The 25,457-nt window shown below is 57.7% G+C and overlaps 1 protein-coding gene across 1 annotated transcript; it reads right to left on the bottom strand.

The window, feature by feature from the left end:
* Window positions 1–560: 560 nt before the first annotated feature.
* Window positions 561–16,515, bottom strand: TBKBP1 (TBK1 binding protein 1). Its single transcript, XM_040640732.1, is given in 11 exon segments — window positions 561–2,163; window positions 3,115–3,488; window positions 3,491–3,826; window positions 4,047–4,165; window positions 12,567–12,628; window positions 12,819–12,994; window positions 13,570–13,750; window positions 14,740–14,844; window positions 15,132–15,254; window positions 15,632–15,891; window positions 16,266–16,515. Coding segments are annotated over 10 exon segments (1,830 nt in total). The 5' UTR covers window positions 15,857–15,891; window positions 16,266–16,515; the 3' UTR covers window positions 561–2,034.
* Between the last annotated feature and the right edge of the window lie 8,942 nt (window positions 16,516–25,457).

Genomic DNA, 25,457 nt, shown 5'->3' with positions numbered 1-25,457 from the left:
TGAAGACACAGCTGCTATGGAATCCCCCAGGCTTCAAAACCTCTACCTACCGGGCCTGCTGGGGAGGGCAAATTCAAGAGTCCCGAACATGAGCTCAGGGCTAGGCTGGCTGCTTTGTCACAAAGACACCCTCTACTGGGACGCCTGGGTGGCTCTGGGGGGTGCGTCTGCCTTTGGCTCAGCTCAGGTCATGATCCCAGGGTCCTGGATGGAGCCCTGGCATCGGGCTCCCTGCTCAGTGGGAAACCTGCTTCTTCCTCTCCCACTCCCCCTGCTTGTGTGCCCTCTCTCGCTCTCTGTCAAATATATAAATAAAAAATCTTTAGAAATAAATTAATTAATTTAAAAGATATCTGTTTTACATAAAGTCCATGTCACAAGTCATCTGTGGCCACTTGCATACCCACATCTCCAGAATCACCCTAAAACACGGATGCCCCATGCACCCCATTTGTCCAGTGCCCACCTTGCCGTGGTTGTGGTTCCTTGAGGGAGTTTGCAAGACCTCCTGCTACCAAGGGTTTTCTCCCCACCCCAGCCACGGAGGGCACAGACCAAGAGCAGATGGAACAGGTAAGTTTTATTTGGACTTTCAATTTGTTCAGAGAGCTCAGGGGCCCCCACCTCCCTCTCCAGGCCCCTTCCCCATTTCCCCTCCCCGGGCAGGGTGGGGGGAACACTCAAGGTACAATGCCATGTGTCTCTGGAGTCCTTGGTCCCTTCCTGCCTGACACACCTCTTCACTCCCCTGCACTGAGGACGAGGGGGTGTGAGGAGGCGGTGGGGGGGGTGCCTGGAAGAGTTGGATCAGAATGGTACATGCACTGACGGTAGCGCCCACTGCCACCAGCCCGGGGCTGAGACCTGGGAGAGGCTCGCAGTGGGGAGCGGGGGAGAGTTGGATTCATCGTGGGGCAGCAGGCTCTTGCCGTAGGAAGCTCCCCACCTCAGCCCTGGGGACCCCCTGGCCTCCTGCTTACCCATCCTTCTGAGGGTACGACTCTGAGGTAGATTTCACAGAGGGAATGTGGGTCGCTGGGGTGTGGGAAGGGGGTTAGCTCTTTTGAAGTTGATCTCCAACAGCACCCTGGGCCCATCCGTAGGTTCTGGCCTGGGAGGCAGGGCTGATGGCACCCACCCAGCTAACAGAGGCCGAGTCACACACGGGCTCCAGGGCACCTGTGCTGTCAGGGACTCGAGTAGGGTAAGGGTGGAGGGGAGCATCTGTCTTAACAACCTGTGTCTTGGTGCTAGGGGCTCCAGGGGGGCGCAGGGGCCTGGGAGGCTAGCACAGATACTCCCCTGGCCTGGGGGTCATGGTGCAGGGTGTCCCCCGCACCCCCTGCCCTCAGGGCGGCCTCTTTAGGCTGACTCCTCCCAGTTCTGCAGGGTCCTCCCTCTCCACTCCCACCCTCCCTATTCCCCAGGGGGGCAGAGGAGGAGAACAAGACTGGCCTGCAGGGAATGGCAACAAAACAAGATGCCTCCTTCCCCAAAGGGGGGCCCGTGACAAGGGCCCCGAGCTGGCCATGGGATGGAGGAACTAGTATCAGTGTGCAAGGCAGGCTCTGGGACCCCACAGGGAGGTGCTCCCTGGACAGAGCACAGCCTGAGAAAGATGGACACCTGGGGAGAGGCTAGGGGAGCTCCCAGAGTCCTCTGATACCCTCCCCCTCCCCCAGGCCCAAGCACTAGACACCTTCTTGGATCCAACCCTGTCTTGAGAACAGAAAGGCAGAGGGAGAGGCTGGGTGGGATATGCCTCTCCCATCCCAGCCCAGATCCCCCCTGCCCCCCAGCCCCAGCAGAAGCCAGGGAGCTGGGGAGAGCCTCGGCTGGCCTTCCAGGGAAGAGCCAGGGCTGAGTGGTGCCTAGACCAGGGAAGACGGCACACACGTTGACTTGGTAGCTAGTGGAGGTATCTGGGGGTCGCAAGGGGCAGGGGCCCCCCACGAGATTCATGCAGCATTCAAAGTGAGTGAGTGGGGGTGATGAGAGAAAATGGAGAAACAGCCAGTGGGTGGGGGAGGCACCCTAGATCTTGCTGTTCTCCAGGTGGGAGTCAATGTGTTTGATGAGGGCATCATCCGGGTACCCAACAGGGAAACCTAGCTGGCAGAGGGGGCAGCTGCGGATATCAGAGCCCACTGTCTCCATCAGCAACTGTGGAGAGAGAGGGAAGTCACTTACGGTCCCCAGCCCTCCCTCACGGTCCCCACAGCCCAGCCTGCCCTTTCCTGAGACCCAGGGCAAGGAGGACTGTAACATGCAGAGACGGCCTGGTTCCCCTTTGTCCAGCACTATCCCTCCTCCTCCCCCCTCCCCGCCCACCAGCTCAGCATGCACTCCCCCAACCCAGGGCCTAGGCCCCCAGGAGGTGTGTATGCTCGGCCTGCCGCCCCGGGGCAGTTATCTGCAGTAACGAGGGAAGCCAAGACCCAGACATGCCCCCAGAGTGACTAAGACACGGCTCCCGGATAACTCAAAGCAATGGATAATCCCAAACAATGTACAACCCAAAAATAATTTTCTGTCTGGTTTTGGAATATATTTTGGTCCTTCCAGGTGGCAAGGGCTGGCTCTGATATTCAGGAAACTCATTATTTCAGTGAAATGACAGAGCCCCAAGACAGGCTGTCTTGTAGGACAGCCAGTAAAGAGCAGGGGCTCTGAGGCCAGATGGAGGGAACTGGATGAGCAGGCCCGTCCCCATGTGGGCCTGACACCTGTGCCGGTCATCACGGACTCCATCACTGGTGTCACAGCAGAGGGCTCACTGCCTCCCTCTCAGGAACCCTCCAGCGTAATGAGATCATACAGTCACTGCCCTCATTTGGCCAATAGGAAAACTGAGGTTCAGAGAGGGTAAGTAGCTTGTCCTTGGTCTCACAGCGGCCAAGGCTTAAACTCTGGAATCAAATCCAAGACTGTCACTCTGAAGTCCATGCCCTTAACGTCGGCACCGAACGAGCCCGCGCTGTCCGGTGCAGGCCCCTTCCACGCGAGCCAAAGGCAGGGAGGGAGAAGTGCAGGGCCCGGGGCGGCCCGGGGAGGCGAGGGGCGGGGCCCAAGGCCGGGAGCCCACCCCCCCACCCCCGCGGACGCCCCACTCACGTTGATGGACGGCCAGGACTGCGCGTGCTCGGCGTGGGCATAGGCGGTGGCGGCGGGCGACTCGGGGACGGGGAAGCCGGCGCAGAACGAGGCGCAGCGGATGGTGCCCGCCTCGGGGCTGGGCGGGCTGGTGGGCACGGCCCACTCCTCCTCTTCAGACGGCTGCTTCTCGAAGCGCAGCCGGATGCCGTCGAAGGCGCGCCGCGGGCTGAGCGGCCGGCCGGGCCCGTAGAGCTCGCCGCCGTAGGCCCGCGGCTTGGGCAGCGTGGCCGCCTCGGCCTGCAGCCAGGGCGGGGAGGCGCCCGCGTAGCCCGCGCCCTCCGCCATCTCCGAGTAGCTGCGGCGGCCCTGGAAGCCGGCCTTCACGTGGTGGCTGGCGGCTGGGAGGTAGCGTGGCCGGGTCCCTCGGTGGGCGGCGGGGCGGCGGGGCCCGGTGCGGGCCGGGCAGGCGGGGTCCGGGCGAGCGGCGCTGCGGCTGGGGGACAGACGGCGGGGCGCACCGGCGAGCGGCGCTGCGGGACGGGCGACGGGCAGGAGGGCGAGGCCGGCGAGCGGCGCTGCTGGGGCGAGGGGCACGGGGGCCCGGGAGAGCGGCGCTGGGGGGCGGGGGACTGGCACGGGGGGCAAGGGGGCGCCGCTCGGGCGGGCGGAGACGGGGAGGGGCACTGGGGGGCCGGGGAGTGGCGCTGCGACAGCGGCGAGTGCCTCTGGCCTGGAAGAGAAGCCGGGAGAGTGGAAGGGAGGACAGTGGTGGGGAGAGGAGGCGTCAGAGCTGGGGGAGCCGTGGGCTTGCCGGCGCCCAGCGCCCACCCGCTCTCCTGGAAAGACCCGGTGGGGAAAGAAAGGCAAGCGTGGCCCCAGGACGGTAGCCACAGCTGCCCCCCTCCCTTCGGACCCAGCTCCTGGCCTCCCCATCCCGGGCCCCATCTCACCACCACTCCGGGCCTGCTCCTGCAGCAGAGTCCTTAAGATCCTCCCCTGCAGGGAACTGAGCTCCCGAAGCCGGCCCAGCTCCTCTGTCAGCTCCGTGTAAGCCAGCGCCAAATTCACCCTAAAGGACACCCCGGCCCCCCCAGGCAAGGCTTGACTCCGGCCTGCCCTGACCCCGGGGTCAGAGGGCAGGGAGTGCAGGAGAGAAGGAAAGTGGGTTTAGGGTCATGGCTGCGGAGGGAGAACTGGCTGTGCCCCAGCCCCTGACTCTCCCTTCCCTCCAGGGCCCTCCTACCCCAAATGCAGAATGGATCTCAAATGCCACCTCTTCCAGGGAGCCTCCCTCACTTCCCAGTGAACCTGACCTGGGGCGAGGGCAGTGGCTCCCAGACTAGGGGCTGGGGAGCTCAGGGATGCCAAGGGGTCCCTGAGCCTGTGCGTTCACCAGGCATTGTCTATGGCCTGAGCACATCTGATACAGGTGTGTGTGAATGTTTTTCTAATCTGTGCAGAAGCTGTGGCGACGAATAAAACACAGATTCATCAAAAAACGGCACTGAATTTATAGTAGCTTTAGTTACTGTGAATTTTCTCAAAGAGCGAATCCTAAAAATGTAAATGCAACCTGGGGGGGGGGGCAGGGGGTCCATGAGGAGTCCTCACTGAAGGACTGGGGACCAGTGCCGCACGACCTAAGAGCCCCATTCCGTAGGTGAAGATATGGCCTTCTGGCTTGCCAGAGCCAGCTCATAAATCTGCCAAGCGCCAGGCCCACTGCTCTTGCTTCCACCTCAAGGCTGCCCCTGAGCTCTCAGTCTCTCACCTCCCAGGATGCCAGGGAGCCCTTCCATGGAGAGCTCTGAGAGCAGCTGCTGTGTGCCGCACACCTCCAGAGGGCGCGACCCACAATAAGCCCTTATCAGAAGTTGCCTTGTTCTGGAACTGCCCTGGGAATTCTTCGAAAGGGAGCATTATGTTGCTGTATTTGTATTCCCAGCACCTGGTCCAGGCCTGGCGCCCACTAGACGGTCGGGAAGTGAAGAATGAACTGAGCCTCCCCAGCCATCTGCCTTTTCTTCTTCCCTTTCGTCCTCCCACTTCCTCCCGGGCGCCCACCTGCGTGGAGCTGGAACAGGCTCTGAATGCAGCAAAAACTTCACCCACTTCCTTTTCTCTTCCTTTCTCTTTGGGTCATTTGACCCAGAACTACGGAAGGTTCTCTGTCTCAGCGCTGCCCCTCCCCGCTCCCAGCCTGGGCTGCACCCCTCCAGGGAGCTCTTCCTGACCTCACATGCCACTCTGTGGTTGCCTTGGGTCACTGCTTTCATCTCTGTTCTAGGCTTGGACACAGCCTGGGAGGCAGGGGTTTGGTTTCCTCCGCTAGATCGCCCCGCCCCCTTCCCAAGTCCAGAAGGGACTCGAGAGCTTTGTGGAAGTTGGAGCTGGACAGAGGTGGCAGGGAGAGGCTCAGCCACTCCAAATGGATCTCCTCCCAGGGGAAGCCCTCTTGCTCTAGGAGCTGTAGGGTGCTAGGCATGAATAGGGCTGGGGGGGCGGTGTCTCCAGACCCTGAGTTCCCTGTCCCCATCCCAAGGTAATGGTCATGGGAGAGAGGATGCATGTGGGAGGGAGGGAGTGAAGGCAGGAGTGAGGCCAGTTGAGTATGAGGGATGGTGTGAGAGTGAGTGTGTGTGTGTGTGTGTGTGTGTGTGTCTGACCCTAGAGGAGAGAAGGGGAAGTCTTGAGGTTAGGGCTTCAGAGGGCAGGAAAAGCCGAGGTGCAGAGGGTAGATAATGACTGAGCTCCTTCACTCTACGCTCTCTGCTCACTGGCTGGTTCTCTCTAGCTAATCCTGGGGTGAGCTGGGTGATGGGGGAGGCAAAAGCCCCTCCCATGACAAAACTATTTTTAACCCATTTGGGCCAAAGCCAAATTATTGCAAAGGGGCTGGGATGCTGGGGGACAAGCCCACTTCCTAGGGAGAGAGAGTACCCAGCTGAGGGTGCACAGGGATGGAGGGGAGCAGAGAGGAGGGAGTCCTTTGGGGAACCCTGGCCGAGGTGCTGGAACCTCCATTCTATCACAGCTCAGCCCTTACGTGATCTGTTCTGTGATCCCTGACCTTCCTCTCATGGGTCTGTGGGAAGAAATGGCATCTCCCCCATCAGACTGGAAGATCCAGCCTGTGTGTCCCACATTAAATTGGGGACTCCCCAGTGACAGCTCCCCTCTTCAGACTGAGTGCAGGAGCCATGTCTCCCCCATCAGACTGGGGGCTGCGGAGGATCACGCCGACCCCTCAGTGGCAGGAGCAGGAGGGGGCTCTGAGCAGGGCCCTGACTGAGCGTCCCCCTCTGACAGAGCGGCGGGGCAGCCACTAGTCTCCCCATCTCTCTCCCCATCCGCCGTCACTGCTGTATCTCAGGTGACAGATACAGGTCGTCGCCTTCACACCCCGCCTTGGAGATCTCACCTGCCACACTCAGTTCCCAGGCCCCTATCTCTCCCCTACTTGCCTTCCTCCCCTTGTCAGGAGCTACCCCAGTTTCCACCGCCCTGCTCCTGGCACCCCCCTCACAGAAAAACAGACAGGTCAGCAGGAAAGAAGCCCCTAGCCCAGAAGGCCCAGCCCCTCCCCCAGCTCCTACCAGGTGTGGGGAGGGGGGTGGGGAGGCAGGTGAGTATCGTTCTCCTCCTGGAGCCCCAGGCAGCCTCACAAAGACCTCTGAGACCCGAGGCAAGGTGGTGGGGTCTGATCTCCGGACTTCCCGCGGCCCTTCCGGATGGCCCCTTTCATCAAGCATCTCTTCCCACCTCGAGACTCACAGGCCCGGGCTGCTACAGATGCTAAGGACCTGAATGACTCACATTAGAAAACACTGCCAATTCAGTGGAAAAAATCTCAACTTCACAACACAACCAGGGCTTGCACACGTGCACCTGAATACACATTCCATTTCCTGGCTTCCCGGCCCCCACCTGAACGCTAGTTCCCACCATTGCGACTGACTGTTCGGGAAGCATGGGTCAGGCCCACGGCAGCAGACGGCTGCTCTGGGGCACTTCTTTACTGCCTAAATTACGGGGGAAAGTTCTGTCTGCATCTCTCAGAACCTGGGAGGGATCTAGGGAGAAAAGAATGATAGGTAACCTTGATGAGTGCTTACCACGGGCATCATGCTAAAGAACGTTCCTGAATCTTCACAACAACCCCACAAGGTGGCCACCCCTCTCTCCATGTTACAGATGACAGAACTGGGGCTTACAGAGTCCTCAAGCGTAGGAGCAGTGCAGGTGCTGAAACAGAGCTCTGGCCCCCTGGACTCTAAGGTCCAGGCTACTGACCACTCAGCTACGTACCGCCTTCCAAGAGGATCAGGAAAGCGGGGAAGGGGGATGGGTGGGTGGCAGAAGGGAAAGATGAGGTGAAGGAGGCTGGGGAGCCCCACAGTAGCCTGAGCATCACCACCCCTGCTCTGGGAGGGGAGAGGAAGGTGCTAGACGTATACGGAAGATCAGAGCTATTAAGAAGCTGGCTCAAGGTCACAGAGCAGGGGTGGCACAGAGCAGGGATTCGAAGCTGCTCCTGGCCCCTCAGCCTGCTGAGCTGGCACCTTCGGAGGAGCCAGAGTGCAAACGGCAGAGCTGGCAGGAAGGAGGACGCCCTCCGCTGCAAACCTCTCCACCCTCCACTGACTTGTTCTTTCATTCATTCTTTCCACGAATAATTCAGGAATCGCAAAATTTCATCTAGAAGCAATAATCTTCGCTGTGATTGATAAAGCCACTGAGATGAGGAAGGTCAGGGACCGGAGCCTCCTCCTCTGGAAAGGGGCTCTTTCTACCCCTAAACCAGCTGGGAGGCACAAGGGACCCAGCAGCGCCTTCCCCAGGGAAGGTCACTGGGGGCCTGGGGGCCACGGTGAGGGCTAGCGCTGGGCCAGGGCATGGGAACTGGGGCTGCACTTGAGGTCAGGATTAAGGCTGGGGTCAGGGTCAGATTAGGGCTGGGGTTGAGAGTTCATTTTGCATCAGGATTGTGGACACAGTTGGGGGTCAGGATGAGGGGCAGGGTTAAAGCCAGGGATGGCATCCGGATCAGGGCAGGATGGGGGTCAGGATCAGATGGAGCTGGTCGTGGGGGGCAGAATCACCAGCTGACTCAGCATCAGGAGGCCCACAGAAAGCCAGCATTCCCAGCCCTTCCATCTTTGCCCAGAGCTGCCCCCCAGCTGCCCCCGGCCACCTCACCCTCGTGGGGGAATTTAGGGACCAAACTTTCCACCACCCACGGGCACACCCAGCATCAGCCTTCCCGCCCGACCCTCGGGGAGAGAACCACAGGCACCGGGCCGTGGAGCGGCCTTGAGGTTGCGGGCCGGGGGGAGGAGGAAGTCGCTCTGTAACAAGCCAGCGCTCTACCACTTCCTTTGAGGCGCCTTGAGCCCCTTCACTCTCCTCGACCAGCTATGACTTGCGGGCCACAGAGCCTGGCTCTTCATGGCAGCCCCGCCATGCCCCCAGCACAGCTCGATGTTCGCTGCTTCGGGAAAGGCTCCCTCCCCGAGACAGCCACGCTGAGCAGCTCACGCCCCGGGGCTGTGATCCTGAGTGCTGTGGGGGTGGCGGGGGCACGCGTCCCAGTGGGACCGGGACGGTCCTGGTTCACAGGAGTCGCCCCGCAGAACTATTTAGATTTTTGAAATGTTAACATATTGAAACCATCCCTTTCAAAACGGACCAGGTTTGCTCAACAAATCGTCTGATCGCCCCTCACAGAAGAGCCTGCTACCTGAGGAAGGACCTGAACCAGAAAAACACCCCCCCGAGGTACTATTGCCCCGTCTGCTCAGGGCCCGCCTGCTATTCACACTTCCCTTCTCCCGCTACTTAACTTCTTTGTACCTCAGTTTGCTCAGCGGTAAAAGGGGACAATACCTTCACCACATCTTCGGGGAGAATGAAACAAGGGTTTGCAGGTAAACTGCCTCACACAGTGTCCAGCCCGGATGAAGAACTGGGAGCGCCCAGGAGATGGGGGGGGGGGAGAGAAGGAAAGACACTCGTTTTGATCCTTTTTTGGAAATACCAACCAGCTCAACGACTTTGGTTTAAGAATGAGGGGAGGATGTGCAATTTCCCATCTAGGGAGACTGTGTGGGTAAGGGCTGCTCTCTGCCTTCCTGGCAAGGCCAGAGTCAGAGACAGATTCAAAGCCCACCGATCCCTCAGACCACAATCGGGTGGGAGTGCTGGGTGCCAACTTCAGAGCTTTCCCCACCCTCGGGGAGTCCCAAGGCTGCAAGTGCTCAGGGGTTAATTCCTGTGAGCACCCCTGCCCTGGCTGGAGGAGATTTGAAAGAAAGGAAGTAGGGAGGGTGAGAAGCGTGAAGGGGGAGGCCCTGGGCCTGCTGGTTCTGGGGCATGAGGCTAAGTTCAGGGTACACGGGGGTCTCCGACTTCCGTCCTGACCCACCCCACACTGCCCTTGACCTCTGTGCAGAGTTTCCATCCTCTCTCTCCGAGTTCACACTTCTCCCCCACCACTAACCGCAGCCCACGCAGAGGCTTGTGGGCGGAGAGAGGGGTGTGGGGGGGGGCGGAAAAGGGCCAGGGCTGCAACACTGAGCCCCCCACGTTGGGAAAAAAGCAAGCCCTATAGTTCTCTCCCTCATCACTCATAATGAGCCCCCATCTTCTCACTGGAGGGCTCCCCTCCCTCATTGCACCCTCACTCCCTTCACTGAGCCTGCCCACCCGAGCCCTAGGCCCCCTCAAGGAACCCCCACTCCACAATTTCCCCTCCACCCTCAGCACTAGCCACACCCTCAGAAAGGCCACACTCAGGACCTGCAACTCTGAGCTGGGCTCAGAGGGTGGGGGCATGCGTTCTGCACATCCCCCCCCCCCACCTGAGACCCTCCAGCTTCCTTACCTCCCTGTGTATCCTAAGGAGCAGGCTGGTCTCCGCTCCCACCCTCCCTCATCACTGCCTTTGGCCCCTGACTGACCTCCAACAGCTCTTTCTCTGGGATAATCTGTCCCCTGGGCACCAGCCACCAAGTGCTGGGCTGACCAAACAGCAGGGCAATCTTGCCTGGAGGTCAGACCTGGAGGGTGGAGGAGTGGCCTGGTCTGGTCTCCACGGCCACTTTCAGAGGAACACTGATGTTCAGAGCTGGTGGGCTCGGGGCTGGGATGGGAAGGACTGGGAATCCTTGGGGCCAGGGCTGCCTCGATGGCCTGTCCCCTCAGCATGGGTAGGACCACTGGGGGGGGGGGGCAGGTAGGATTAGCAGAGGCAGTGGCAGTATAAGGGGGGATATTTTTTTTTAAGGGGGGATATTTTAACAGCTAGGGCCCCCACAATAAAACTGGCTGCCCTGGAAGTGTCCAAACGGAGACAGATAAGCACCTTTCAGGAACACACCAGACTCATCGGAGGGCTAGCCTGGATTCAGGAATTCCCGTGACCCCTATGCGGATAACCCAGCCCTGCATTCCTCTCCTGGGAAAGCCTATAGGTAAAATTCCCACTAGCCTGGAGGGTCTGGACAAAATGGAAGAAAGAGGAGGGGCTGGTGGGGGAAAGTGAGCTGAGAGCAGGTGACTCAGGTGGGAGGACTGGGGAGGGAGCACTCGGGAAGCAATTACCAAAAGGAGCTGAGTTTATAAGAAAATAAAACTGCCGGGGGAGTGAGGACTTCCTCTGAGAATTAACTCTTGCCAAGCTGGGGCTGTCCAGAGATGATCTGCTTGAAAAGAAGCCTGAGGCTGGGCAGGCAGAGCCTGGCTGGCTCCGGAGTGAGAGGTCTAGGAGGTGCCCATGCGGAGTCCCAACGGTCCGGGACGGAGGGGAGGAGCCCGGAGGTCAGCTCTGGTAAGAGAGGCTCAGGCCAGCCCCTGGGCAAAGCGCAGCTTCCTCGGGCCAAAGGGACGGGGTGGGGTAGGCGGCTTGGGTGGGAAGGGAAGGGGTGGCTGTCCTGGCCTTGGGGCAGCATGGACGCTCCCACCTCCACAAGCGCCTGTGGGAGGAGCTCTCCTTCACTCCCTCACTTACAGCCTTGGCCCCTTGGGACCCGCCATTCCTTCTCTGGCCTTCCACCCTTTTCACCTTCCTCCCACATTTCTCAGTAACGACTGCCCTCTGAGCCCAGGAACCTGGGGCCACAGAGGCGAAGCCAGTAAGGCAAAGTTGCTCAGCATCCCTGGAAGGATTCAACCTGGCTATTCTGATTCCAGTCCTGCCAAAAAAAAGTCCTCTCTCTGGATTCAACCAATTGGAGGGAGCCTTCGCTGCTGGTCTGCTAAGAGGGGGTGGGACTCGGTGAGCCATAAAGGGCCCTTCACTGTAACTTTTGAGGCAAGCTAGGCTTCTAGAAGTGTGTGTGTGTTCTAGGTTTGGGCACATGGGTTAGGATGTGCCCAGACCCACAAGCTAGGACAGACCCGCTGCACAGACACCCCCAACACCGCCCCCCCCAGCAGCGTGGCTTGAGGGATCCCACCCACCGGTCCCACACACTGGGTTCTCACCCCCCCCAGCTATCACAGCTCCACCCAGGCCCTCACCCCAGGGTGCAGAGGGAAGTGAGGGGTATCCCCAACTGGCCAGAAATTGGGAGGAAGGTGAGAAGGAAACCTGCTGGAAGGAGGCCCCCTGGGGTCCCGTAGCCAGGTATACGGTGTGATGGAGAGTTAGTTCCTGCCCCTCTCAGGGCCTCAGTCTTCCCCTCCAATGAAAATAGGGAGTCTGTGCCACACGGACTGGTTGCAGGGGAGAAGGCTTAGGCGGAAGGAGGTGTGCGCTCTGTTTCTCAGAAAGCGGGAGAGGAGGAGTTCAGGGTGCGGATGTGAAAAGCATCAGGCTCAGTGCTGTCAGGCTGCTGCTTGCCCTCTCGCTTGCTGCCCGGTGCTGCCCCAGGGGCCCCCGCCATTAGACTCCCCACTGACAGCTCCTCCCTACTTCCTGCTGCCCTTCCTTCCCTCCATGATTCCCAAGGGCCGCCCCAGCACAGCACATTCTGTTCCCCCTCCCTGCTGCCACAGAACTCAAGGAAGCCCCTCTTCTTCTCAGCCTCAGCTTTCTCCTGAGGCAGGAAACAAGGCATCACCAATCCTGAGACAGACCACCTCCTTCCTCCTCACCAGGGAGGGGACAGTTAACCCAACTAACTGGCCTTGTTACTGGGCAGAAAACGGGGCCCCAGAGAGGCCCAGAAACTCACCGGGCGACACAGAACGGAGCAGCAAAGCTGCGGAGGAGATCTGTCAAGCCCTGACACCGCAAGGAGGCATAAGCTTGGGTGCCAGAAGAAAGCAAAGGGGACATCCCAGAACGCCACCTCCTTGCTGGGAAGTGCGCAGAGCCACATAAGCAAGCCAAACCGCACAGCCCTGACACTGGAAGACAGGTCCTCCAAGCAACACAGGGTGGGAGAAGTGAACCGAAGGGAGGACCTGGGGAATGCCACCCCCAGGGCACAGAGGTCAAGAGGGAGAGGATTTCAGATGTGACTTACTGGTCATCCCCGACTCTTTTCACCCACGCCATGTCCCGCTCTGACTGGTTGGAGGCGAGATCCTAGGGAGGAAGACTGAGGTCAGATGCCAGTGGTCACCTTGCCCGGACCCTCCTCCCCTCTTTACCACTCCCAGGGCCAGTCTATACCCAGGAAGGAAGTCCTGGGCCTCTAAAGGCTATTTCCAGCAGCCCCCGGGGCCTCCGTGGAGCTCTGGGCAGGGTCCTGGGCCCCAATGTCCCTGCCCTTTACCTGGGCCCGGCTCTCCTGCAGCTGCTTCAGCTCCCCCTGCAGCCGCTCGCACTCAGCCTGGAGCTGTTCCTCCCGAAGCTGAGCCCCCCGGGCCTCGCCCTGGGCAGCCTCCAGAGCCTCTTCCAACCGCCGCCGCTCCAGCTCGCTCACACTGGCTGTGGGGCCCGGCCAGCCTGCTGGCAGGACAGAGGATAACGTCAGCCTGGGCCCGGCTGCTGGGCACCCTCCACCAACTCCCAGACCAGCAGAGACTGAAACAGGTGAGCACCGCAGCATGAGAGATCCGAAAGGGCCAGCCAGAGGCCAAATTCCCCAAGATGCCTCTACGGGGGCTCTGAGGAAGGATGGCCTGAGCTGCCTCTTCTAATCTTCCTGGAGGCCAGGAACAAAATAAGATGGCCTCATGAAGGGCTTCCCTGGCCACATTCAAATCTCCAAGCATCCTCTGGCCTTTGCTGATCACCACCTAGGACAGGCAGGGGGACCCTGAGTGGAGGTGCCCTCTGCTGACACACACGGGAACTGCATGGGGGTAGCCAGGGAAAGCGGGTGGTAAGGGGCGGGGCGGTGGGAGAAACTGGGTAAGGGAACAGGTGGTAAAGAGGGATAGGGTAATTATGGGAGACATTTAAGACATTATAATGGGGTGTTGACTATCAGTCCCAGAAGGGAGAGGTGTCCAAGGATGCGGAAACGGGGGTTAGGCTGGGGGACTTTGGGGAAGGGACGTCGGGGGTCGCGGAGATCTCACCGTGACTCAAGCCAGATCCCCCTCTCAGTGCCAAGTAGTGCAGGTCCAGATCAGCACACGGTGGGGCAGGGGCAGGCGGGGGGCTGGGGCTGGAGAAGGCGGCGTCCCGGAGGCCTTGCTGCTGCCGCAGCTGCTGTTCCAGACCACAGATCTGCCGCAGGTGGGTCTCCACCAGGGCCCGCTGCACGGAGAGACAAAGGAGTAGGGTCTGCCCAGGACTAGGGAACCCCTGAGGGCCCCCCAAACCCAGGACTCCCGCATGTCTGGGAAGCCATCCCCCCCTAAGCTGAGCCGAGGCCCCAAGTCACACATCCCAACTCCACTCTCAGTGGCTATGAGTGTGAGGTCTTGTCTCCCAGCAACTGCAATGCAGATGTTTCTGGCTGTTGCCCCTTGCAAGGTCAGAGTTAATGCCTCTTCCCTGTCATGAACACACGGGACGCTTATAAGACCACACGGCCCCCTCGGTCCAGACACAGCCACCCCCTCAGAAGCATAAGGATTTCTATTTGCCTATGTGACAACCACGCTGGGCTTCACCCGTCTCATCTATAACGTGGGGACAGCCTCACTTACCTTGTAGGTTATAAGGATTGAAAGCAGTAAATGTGTCTAAAGAGATCACAACGGTGCCTGGCACACGGTAAGGGCTGTGTAAGTGTTGGTGATGATTAAGGCAAGACATTTTTACACAAATGCCCCACAACCACACAGCGCTGTGGTAATCATGTGCCCTTTTCAGAGGAGGGACAGAGGCTAAATGCCTTAACCCAGGTCGCAGGCAGGAGCTGTCAGAGACCGTGTCTCCTGACTCTGACGCCTGCCCACCTGCACACCCCTACTCAGAATCACAGACAGGCCGAGACCCATCGCAGCAGCCACAGAGACCTGATTCCCTCTGCCCTCGACCCACGCAACCTTCCAGGCACAGGGCCGCAGGCAGAGAGTCAGCCCAGCACAAGACCCAAACACAGGCAAGAGACACGGCGTCTGCAGGTCACTGCATGGCCAGGGTGTGCTGGGAGTCACTCACAACTGGAATGACACACTCAGCCCCACTCCCAAGGGCGACGGGCACCCAAAGACACACAGGAACCCACTGGGCTCCACACCACAGACACACACACGTGGGGTCTCACCCTCGAGCACCCCCGGCTCCCCAGGCCTCACCATCTCCCCCAGCTCTGTCTCCAGGTCGCTCTTCTCCACGCAAAGTTTCTCATAAGCCTGGATCATCTCCCCAAGCTGTTCTTCCTGCTCCTTATTCTTCTGCAACTGGATGGGGCCCGGAGGGAGTGGAGGGCACGCCACAGTCAGGCCCATCCTTGACGTGCGGGCCGAGCGGCTCCTCGTGCCTCCCCCGCCCGCACATCCAGCACCCAGTGGAGGGGGGGTCGAGGCTGCAGCCCATTCTAGGGAAGGCTACAACCATCTCTGATCCAGGAGACAGAGGCTGGGGGGCGGGGGCGGGAGGTGTTAGAAATACACTGGAACAGGGAGCTCAGGGAGACCAGCCTGGGCCGGGAGACCAGCCTGGGCCGGGAGGCCAGCGAGGGGCTCACCTCGTGCTGGAACTGGTTGAGCCGTTGCTGCAGGCTGACCTTCTCCATCTCCAGCAGGGAGCCATCCTTGATTTCATACAGAGAGAAGCCGTGCTCCTCTCCAAAGTCATTGATCAGCGGGTACTGTGGGCAGGCAGGCCCTCAGGATGGCTGGCGCCCAACGCCCTGCCCAGGCTTCAGCCTCACTCAGGCCCCCACCCCACAACCTGCCTCGAAGTCCTGGTCCCTCCTTCCCCTGCTCAAGTGGGATCCACACGACCTGGAGGCATCTCCCAGCAACCAGATCTTGTTTAGATTCAAGGTCCCACCCCTTGGCCCTGAGGATCCCTTCCTGACCCTTCCCATCCACAGCAGCCACATCTGTCATGGGGGACCCTCAAGTTCCCGGGAGTGTGGGTCCTGATCCCTCTTTGGGATTCGTGGGATCCCCAGTTCCTGCCCCTCAGAGCCCCTACTGTAACACACACACGGCCAGACCCCCATCTTTCCCAAGTTCTGACCTTTATCTCGTAGACTTTGAGACGGCGGCGGAGGGTGGCATTCTCCCTCTCCAGGCCTCCCAGCCGCTCTTTAATGTCTCCGTAGGCTGTGATGAGGGCAAAGTGGGAGGCCGAGCACATGTCCCCCCCCAGCGAGGGGTCTCCTGGGGCATCCAGCCACACCTCACTGGGCCCCAGCGCCTCCTGGGTCAGGATGCTGATGTCATCTTCAAACATGGACTCCATGGCAAGGGCCCGGGCCTCGGCCCCCACTGGGCCTCCTGGGAGAGCAGGAGCAACGGTGGAGAGGGCAGCCTGGACGCTGTCTCTGATACCCCTCGACCTGGCCCAAGGAACACTATGGCCAGCCAAGAGACAGCTTGGAAGCCCCCACCCCCGTCTCCCCCCAGACTGCTAAGCCCTGTCTTCTCTGCTGCCTTTGGGGGAAGGGGCTGGAACCCACTGAAAACTTGGAGGGAGGGGGGGAAGAAAAGTAGGGACAAGTAAGCCAGGCTAGCGGCAGGGAAGAGTTCCTTCCAGAACCCAGGGAGACCTGTGGACAGGAAAGGACTGCCTTCCCAAGTCAGGGCCCAGCCGGGGTTGCCTTGATACTCCTCAGCCCCTCTCCACCCCTAGGCCTCGCTTCCCCAAGTACCTCTCTGCCAAGCTCCTCATCCCAGGCCTCTGGCACCCCGGCTCCTCCCTAAGGCCCAGTGCGACTGGGAGTCAGCCCCACCACTGTCAGGACGTCCTCTGTGGGGCCCCCGCCCAACTTCCCAGCTTCTTCCTGCAGGATCCCGGAGTTCAGGAAAAGGAAGTACCTCCCCCACTCACACCAGGGCTGTGGCAACCCTCCAGGCCCTCCTCGCCCCTGACCTGGGACCCACAGGAAGTCCTCCCAGAGTGTCAGAGGGAACACACAGGGGGGGGGGCTGGGAAGGGACCGCCAAAGAATTCCCTGGCCCGCCAATGTGCCGGCACACAGGGAAAAGGGGAGCCCTGGGAGGGGGCAGGAATGACTCAGGGCTCCGAAAGAGTAGGCGAGGGGGTGCGTGTGTACTTCTCCTGGCCCTGTTTATGAATGTGTGTCTGTGGTTGGCATGTGTGGGGGGAGTGTGTGTGTCTGTGAATGAGTGTAGGTGTGTCACAGTCAATGAGTGCCTTTGCAGGGCTGCGGCTGGGGTCGGGGATGGAGTTGGGAAGTGACCGAGAGGCCGTGTGTGTTTGTGTGTGCACGCGTGCGTGAGCGTGTGTGAAGGGTGGGCACGTTCGGGGCCGTGTGTCACGTGAGGCACTATGGGAATGTCCGAGGTGTGTGTGCGCGCGCGCCGGAGCGTGTGTGCGCGTAGGAGAGGGGGCTTGGCGTGAGGTGTGAGTTGAGACAGTGGGGTCCGCGACCTCCCAAAGCCCGGCGGCAGGCCCGGGTCCCAACACCCCCCCCTCCCACTCCCCATTAAGTGCCAGGGAAACGCGTGTGACCGGGGCCGAGTAAGGAGTGTGTGCGCGTGTTTGTAGGGCTGGCCCCACCTTTAACCCCTTCCTCTCCAGGCGCATCCCCTCCCCCCCAACTCCGCCCGCCAGCGCTCACCACACCCCCCAGCCCCCCAGCCCGCCACCTCGGGCCCGGCCCCGCCGGCGGGGGCTCCGTCCCCTGGGCCGCCCCGACAGACGCTCCCTTCCTCCGCATTCCCCCCCGGCCCGGCGGCCCCGGGTGAGAGCCGCGGAGGGCGGATGGGGGGGGGGTGCCTCCTCGGCCCCGGGCCCCTACTGCGGCCCCTTTAAGAGGCGCCCTTTAAACCCCTTTAGCTCGGCGGACAGAAATTGTCGCCCCTCCCCTCTCGGGGGCCGAGACCACGCAGCCCCCTCCCCCACCGCTGGCCGAGCCCCGGGCCCCCAGTCGGTCGTCCCCGGGCCGGGGAAGGGGGCTCCCGAGGCGGTGCGGCCTGAGGAGCGGCGGCGGAGGGGGAAAGGGGGGGTGAACGCGGGCGGCCGGCGCCGGACCCTTCCCCTCCCCGGCCCGCCGGGGCCAACTGCTCGCCAACCTCCCGCCCCCTCCTCCGGCCCACCCTGCGACCCCGGGGCCCGGCCCCCGGGCGCCGCTCCCCTCCCCCCGCCCCAGCCCCGCCGGGGACTCACAGCTGCTGCCGGTTCCTGCTTGTAATCGCAGCTTACCCCCTCCGCCTGCTCCCTCCCCAGACGGGCACCGGTGCCCCCACCCCCCTGGCACCGCGCTCCGCTCTCGCCCTGTCGCCGCCGCCGGGTCTCTCCCCACCCCCCACCCCTCCCCCCAGCCCCCCCTCCCTCCCGCCCGCCCCGCTCCTCCTCCGCCGCCGCCGCCGCCGCCGCTGCCGCCTCCTCCTCCTCCCCGGCTGCTCCGGGTTTCTCCAGCTGGGAAGGCGCCCGGGACCCCGCCGCTGCCACCACCACGTGGCGAGGGGCGGCCAGCCCCCGCGGTGCGGCGCGGCCTGGCAGCGCGCCCGGCGCCCCCCGGCTCCCCGCCGCGCCCGGCCCGCGCTCCGCGCCCCCTCCCCGACGCCTCCCTAACGCAGTGTGGCGTGGCGTGGCGTGTGTCGGGGGCGCCTGCGGCCGCGCAGGGCTCCGGTGGCGCTTTGGGGTTTGCTTAGGGGCTGTATGTTTTGGGGGAAAGGGAAGCTGTTTATTTGGATTTGGGGTTTGGTTTGGTCTTTGTCCTCTTGAGAAGGAAAATATCGGACTTACTCTTCATTGCTCTTGGGGGTGGGATCCTTGCTCTGATAAAAGATACTCTGACCATAGGGTCTAGTCGGAGAGACTAAATTTGTTAACTTCTTCGGAAGTGAGAGTGAACTCAGGGTCAAAGGTTCATTTAGAAGGGAAACCGCTTTCCTCCCCCCAACACAATCCCCTCACCCCCGGCCAGTGACAGGAAGAAACAGCACATGTCGCCCTTCCACAAAAATTATTTGAGCACCCACCAAACTGCTGGGCAGGAGACACGAGGTTCTTTTTGTTTTTGTTTTGTTTTGCCATTTTCCCACTGTGTGACCTTGGGCAAGTTACTTAACCTCTCTGAGTAAAGTTGGAGATAATTCCCGACCCAGGTAACCATGGGAGGAAGAATGGGGAATCGGAACTGAAGGTGCTCTGTGAGTCTTCAGGAAGTGTTAATGAGTCATTTCGGTTATTCCTTGATGGATTAAAAAACGTGGGCAGAGGCATGGTCAGCCTGGCTGCAAGTAGTGAATGATCAGGGGAAACTCTGAAGGACTCTGGCTGACTCCTGACAGGCCAACCCTGGAAACGGGGTATAGGTTTTTGGTAGGCTCAGCATTTAGCTGTGAAGCCTCCCATCCTGGAGGGAAGGTTCAGGCTGCTGGGAACCAGAGCCTTCTCTTCTGTTCACTGGAGGGAGGAAGGATGAATCTGGAAAGGGGAGAGGAGGAAAGAAAAGGCTTCTTCCTTGGGAGCTTTGAGAAGCAGCAACAGCCGGAGCTGCTTCGATCTTGCCCCACTGTAGGGAGAAGATGGGATTTAGGGGTGAGCTTGTCCTCCTGCGAGAGCCGGCAGGGGCTGTGGACTCTTTCTCTACAAAGAGGGGATTCTTAACTGGCTTCCTTCCTCCTCCTCCTGCTGGGTTCCTTTTATAGTCTAGAACAGGAAGGCTAGGTCAGCCACTTGCTCTCTGAGGCACAAGCTTTCTCAGAGCCAAATGGAACAATCCACCTGTCCTCTAGATATGAAGGCTGCTGGGCTGGGACATCCATCCCGCTGCACTAATCCCGAGGGGTAGGCGAGTGTTACCTTCCTTAATGCTGCACAAGGTTGTCTTCTGAAGCAGAAGAAAAGATGAGAGGCTGGGCTAGAAGGTGTGGGGTTGGCCGCCGCTGGACCTGTGAACCTGGCAAGCCCTCCCTCACTGGAAAGCGTAATGGGTCTGAGCCCTCATTCCACAGAATAAGTTGTCCACCCTTGCTGTTGGGCTGCTCAGGGTACAGGCCTCAATCACAGCTAAATGGTTTATCCTGGATTCTGGGTGCTTGGTGGCAAAAGCCCAGCAGAGATTAGGCCTGGTTTCGGTGATCCTAAAATGCCACACACCCCCTCCCCCCCCATCTGGACCTGATCTCATCGCGTTCTCCCTGTTTCTGGTTCTGTTGCTCCAGACAGTTCTGCGAGCAGGGAGTGTAGCCTATCCATCTTCCTCTCCCCGATGCCCTGATGGTACCCGCTCACTATACATTAATTCAGCAGACTTAAAAAAATCTATTAAGTTCTGCCACTCATTTTCTTTAAGCTTTTATTTTTAAGACATCTCCACACCCAACAGGGGGCTCGAACTCATGACCCCGAGATTGAGTCCCAGGCTCCACCTCCACCGACTGAGCCAGCCAGGAGCCCCAAGAGTCTGGCTTTTTTGATTTGTCTCTTTCTCTCCCTTTTTTTTCCTTCGTTCGTTCGTTTTGTTTCTTAAATTCCAATATGAGTGAAATCACACGGTGTTTGTGTTTCTCTGACTGGCTTATATTTTACTTAGCATTTTACTCTTTAGATCCATCCATGTTGTTGCAAATGGCAACATTTCATTGTTTTTTAATGGCTGAGTGATATCCCTGTGTGTGTGTGTCTGCGTGTGTGGGTATCTTTATCCATTCATCTGTTGATGGACGCTTGGGCTGTTGAGCTAAATCTTTCATGGTAAGAAGGAGCGCTCTTGGTTGAATGAATACATGAATGAGGCAGTGTGACTTAGGATTAGTTAGCTCACTTCTCCAGGCCTGTTTCTTCATCGGAGAAAGCTAGAGATTGGTTTGAACTCCTTCTAAGCACCCATGATATTATCAGGGCTCATCATAACAGAGACAGGAAAAGGTAAAACCCTTTGGTGAAAGGGGAAGTGAGGTGGGAGGAAAAAAGGGAGTGTGGTGGGCAGCTGGTCAGGCCCGAGTGGTGACAAATTTCTAAATGGCATCCACAGGCCCAGTAGGAGAGGACTGCCAAAGCAGGGCCGAATTGCCCTTGCCTATTTCCTCCTTGGAAACTGTCAGGGAGAGCCTGTCTCCCGCTCCCAGGACTCTTGCTCTGGAGAATAACTTTGTCCTGTCCCAACTTTGCCTGAAAAGAGTAAGAGGAGGTGGTATTAGCAGCCGGCAAAGAGACTGAATCCAAATAAAACCCAGATAACTCAAACAGAAGCAGGTGGGCATGGGGCGCCTGGGTGGCTCAGTCAGCTAAGTGTCTGCCTTCAGCCCAGGTCACGATTCCAGAGTGCTGGGATCGAACCTGTGCTTCTCCCTGTCCCTCTGCTGCTCTCTCACGCTCTCTCTCAAATAAATAAATAAATACATAAAATCTTAAAAAAAAAAAAAAGAAGCAGGTGGGCAGGAAAAGTGATTAGACACATGCGACAATGTAGGATCCGGGTGCCCCCTTAGCCCTCGGTTCTAAACCTTAGAAAATGAGGGTTTGCTGCGGAACCGTCCCGGAACTCCACCTGCCGCTGCTGGTCTCCCATCACATCAGAAGTTTGGGAGATGATGGAAAGCCCCATTCCTTCACCAAATTCCCAAGTTCCTGCGGAGGTCATCCACATCCTGTAATCAAATGAGCAAGGCTTGGGTGGAAATAGTTTTTGTGGTGTCGTGTTTTTAAATAACTATTCGTGCTTCATATCGTCCATGACCATGTTCATTTCTGCTATTGCCCAGATTTCTTTTGCAGGATTTTAAAAAATGATTATACTGAATTTTTGACTACCGCTCTTTGTTATTACGCATTAGACTGTGCGCTCCATCGGCAGGAGAATTCATTTGCTTCGTTCACTGCTGTGCTCCCAGCGCCTTGAACAGTGCCTGGCACGTACCCCGTAATAGTTGATAACTGATGAGTGCCTGGTGAGGCACTGTGCTAAGAACGTTGGATGGGTTCTCTTCCACTGGGATCTCTGTCTTATACACGATGAAACTGAGGATCAGGAAAATGGAAGACTTTGCCCAAGGCCAGATGCAAAAGGCTGTACCATATTTTGAAGGGCAGCGCTCAGAAAATAACAGGCACCCTGCCCATTGCTCTGGAGGGCTTATTCACATGGAGTCATTTCTTCATTCTCTTGCTCTCCTGAAGGTGACAGGCTGCCCCCTGCGTCCAGAGCGCGGGCCGGGGGGCCAAAGCTGAGATGTACTTTCCTTTCACACAAGGTACATTTCACACGGAGGAGAGCTCAGCTCAGGAACTTCTGGCTGAGGAGCACCTGGGAGAGGGAGCAGCTCAGGCCGTGCTGCCCGGGATCAGGTGACAGCGCCAGGGTAATTCGGAGGTGGGGCTTCCGCAACAGCTGTGTGGCACCACCGCCCCTCCCCCAGCCCCGGTTCCCCAGAAGATTCTAGCTCAGTGGGAAGATGGGTGAGTACAAGGAGATGGTTCTAAACTCCCAAGTGGGAGGAAAGTTGACTTGGAGGGGAAAATGCCAGCCCCGACACCTAAAGGAAGAGTTTGACCGTTGTCAAAAGGTTTACGGTGGGTCTCCTTGTTGAATTAAGGCAAAAGGGCTTTGCTGTTTAATTCCAAGAACACTTCATCCAGGGCTCTCCTGGCTCACGCAGGGTCAGCTTGCTGGGAACGGAGGCTCATCTGCTCATCCCCTAACCCGCACCCCCCACGGTCTGCAACAGCCCGGTGGGACAAGCACCGCTTGCTAGGCCTTCATGACTTTCGGGAAGGGTCTCAGCCCCTCTGTGCTTGTTTCTCCACCTGTAAAATGGGACTAAAATGGTACCTTTAATGTTAGGGTTGATCAGGATTACTTTTACCCCTCTATGTAAGATGCTTGATCACAAGCCTGGCGTTGGGTCAGTGCACAAAATAGACACCAGTGTAATAACTCATTCTTGACGAATCCTGTTCCCATTCCTCCCATTAACCCAAGGCTAAGAAGCTAGCCTGAAGTCATCCAGCAAATGAGGAGGGGGGAAGAGCTAGGAGCCCAGATCTCCTGAGGCCCTGCCATTCCCAGGTTTCTGGATGCTGTGCCTTTCAAAGGCTAAGTGATGCTATTCCAGAAACTCCCAGAACAACAAATATTTATCGAAGGTCTACTATATGGCAGGCACTGCTCTAGACTGAGGATACGGTGGTAAGACAGCCAGCCAAGGTCACTGCATCAGGGCGGTTACGTTATAGTTGGGGAAACGGGCAATAAATAACAATTTAAAATACTTCTAGATGGTGCCGTGAAGGAGATGGATGGCACATCATAAATATGGACAGCGCAGACCCTTGTTTTGCGTCCCTAGGATGCTGACAGCATCTGTCTAGGGCAAGCATGAGAAATGCTTGGGTTTTGGTATCTGACAGACCTGGGTTTAATTCGAGCTCCATGTGACCCTGGTCTGACCCATCAGTCGGTGTGCGCCTCCTTGCTCATCAGTAAAACGGGAACAGGGATTGTTAAGGTTGCTGTGAGAATTGAACATATAACATTTTCTGTGTTCAGTGTTTTTCACTTCTGGCAAGTCGAGCTGGAACCCTCGATGGGGCCAGGTGGAACTGTAACCTTGTACTGTGTGTTCTTTCCGTCTGTTGGGGAGAGGGTATGTGGGAACAGGGAGTTACCTGGAGAACTACTGAAAAGGACAAAAAAAAGTTCCTGGGAGAAGCAGCCCCTCCCTGAGTCATGAACTGATAGCGTTCTTTCCTCTCATGGCACCTTCAGTGGAGAAATGTTCTTGGCCCACCGCCATCACTCAGGATTTAATGCAGTCTTAGAAGAATTACAAGTTACCCTTTATAACCCAGTAATCTCCAAAATTGGGCATAGAAATAAAATATTAGAACTTCTGTTTATATTTATTTTTCATATAATCGCTTTTTAATATCTGTTTTTGTGTCTTATGTTACACAGTATATGGGTACAGTAGTACAGGTTTATAATTTATAAACACATGGGGTATGCAGGATCAAAAATTTCTGACAGGGGTGCAATCAGAAAAGTGAAAAGGCCACGTAGAGGCTAAGGGAAGAAAATTATGGTCAGCCCTCATTGTACTTGCCCAACAGAAACTAAGAAAGTGCGTTATTTCCAGAAAGTAGCCGGCAGGCGCCACTAGGCTAATAAGCAACAGAGTGAAGGAACGGACCTAGTTCTTAAATCCCAAGTTAGTGTTCTCTCTGCTACAAATTTCTGGGGAGGAAAAGTGGAAGGAGAAATTAAATACACACTGCGAGCTACGTAAAAAGCCAATTTTGGATGAGCCATTAAACAAACCAGATTAGCCTGAAAAATATGCACCAGACAGAGGACGATCTCCAGCAGTTTCAGAAGCACTCGGGGCAGAAGCCTCCTCCACACGGCTTGCTCACGACCGACCGCGCTGGAGGCAGGCCGTTCATTCATTTCCCGTCACACCGCGCGGAGTCCGTTTTCCAGACAGACGTGTCCTTCCTTTCCCCAGCTCACACGCACACCAGCACCGCACACTCCAGCGCCTTTCAAACCACTCATTTTACCTCCAAGGTGACACCATGTGGAACCAAAAATGAAGCGGCAAAATGTTGAAAATAAAAATAAAGCGGACTTTATTCAGAAGATAAAGGTGGTGTATCAGTTTTGGTTAATAAAGTTGGGCTCAAGTGTTTTAACAGGTCTTTAATGCCGTCACAGACTGGCATGCCAAGGGCATTCTGAATGCCAATTACAGACGGAAGTTGTTTCGAAACCAAGATGCTATCGAAAGCTGATGGAGTTGAGATTTCTCTTAAAAGTCGGACTACCGCACTTAAATATCAGAGTGACTAGATTACTTGGTTCTGGAAGTGGAAACACTACACTGAGCAATCCCCTCCCTTTCTCCACCAGTCCCGAAGGCAATATTACAGTTACCTCTGACAGTCAAAGTTTCAGCACTGCGGCGGAGGGGAGCAGAGGGGAGCTGGGAAAATGAGAAGCCAAGTTAATAAGTGTAATCCTAATTGACAGAGGCAGCTGCCACTTGTGGCAAACCAAAGCCTAGTCCGATGCCCCTTTGCTTCACATTTGCACTGACATCTTCCCAAGCGGACCGTAACTACATTCTTGAAGGAATGTGCCGAGACTAAGGTGGGGAAGGTCCAGACAGTGAGTGGACAGAATGCATCTTGCATCCAGGTTGCCTTACGTGATACACTTAAGGGCAAATACCCAGACTCTGGAAAACCCACTAGCCAAAGGTAATTGGGAGGGAGGATTAAATGCATAACCAGTGTAGAACGCCTGCAAGGCACCAAGACCACAGTCCAACCGGCCCACTTTCCTCCTCCATCACTGAATGGATCTGGGAGAAAGCGTTAATAACAGCACTTGTCAACTGCTTCCCTGGAACAAAACATGACAAAACACACGGAAGGTTTTGTTTCCATTATGGTTCTCGGTGTACTTTATTCTCCTGCTGTCTAGCTAACCAGCCCACACAGGACAGAAATGGGTAGCACTGAGGAATGATCAGATTTTTTTTTTTCTCCCCAATATTCCTGCCCCCTCCGTAAGCCCTGACCAACCCCTACCTATCAGGAATGGTTAGTGTATCCTCCTCTCCATCAAGAAACAACTAGAATTTAAACAAGGCAGTAGAGGGCCAGGTCTCTTCTCAGTAGGGCTTAGGAGGTGGTGCAAACTCTATTCGCAATGGAGTCTTTCCTTCAAACACCTGGTTTTTTTTTTGTTTTTTTTTTGTACACTGGTTCATAGATCGGCACTTGACTTTGAACCTGGCACCAAAAGGCACAATATCTGATACCCTGTACAAGAGCTATTAGAGACGCTGCCATATGGATGAGCAAAACTGAGCCAATCCCACTGATGAATGGACGGCTTGGACAGCAAAGGGAAAATGGCAAA

Source organism: Ursus maritimus, unplaced genomic scaffold (genome assembly GCF_017311325.1).
Source record: "Ursus maritimus isolate PB19 unplaced genomic scaffold, ASM1731132v1 scaffold_24, whole genome shotgun sequence".
NCBI classification, from domain to species: domain Eukaryota; kingdom Metazoa; phylum Chordata; class Mammalia; order Carnivora; family Ursidae; genus Ursus; species Ursus maritimus.
The sequence above is the reverse complement of the archived record's forward strand: the minus strand, read 5'-3'. Positions and strand labels throughout refer to the sequence as shown.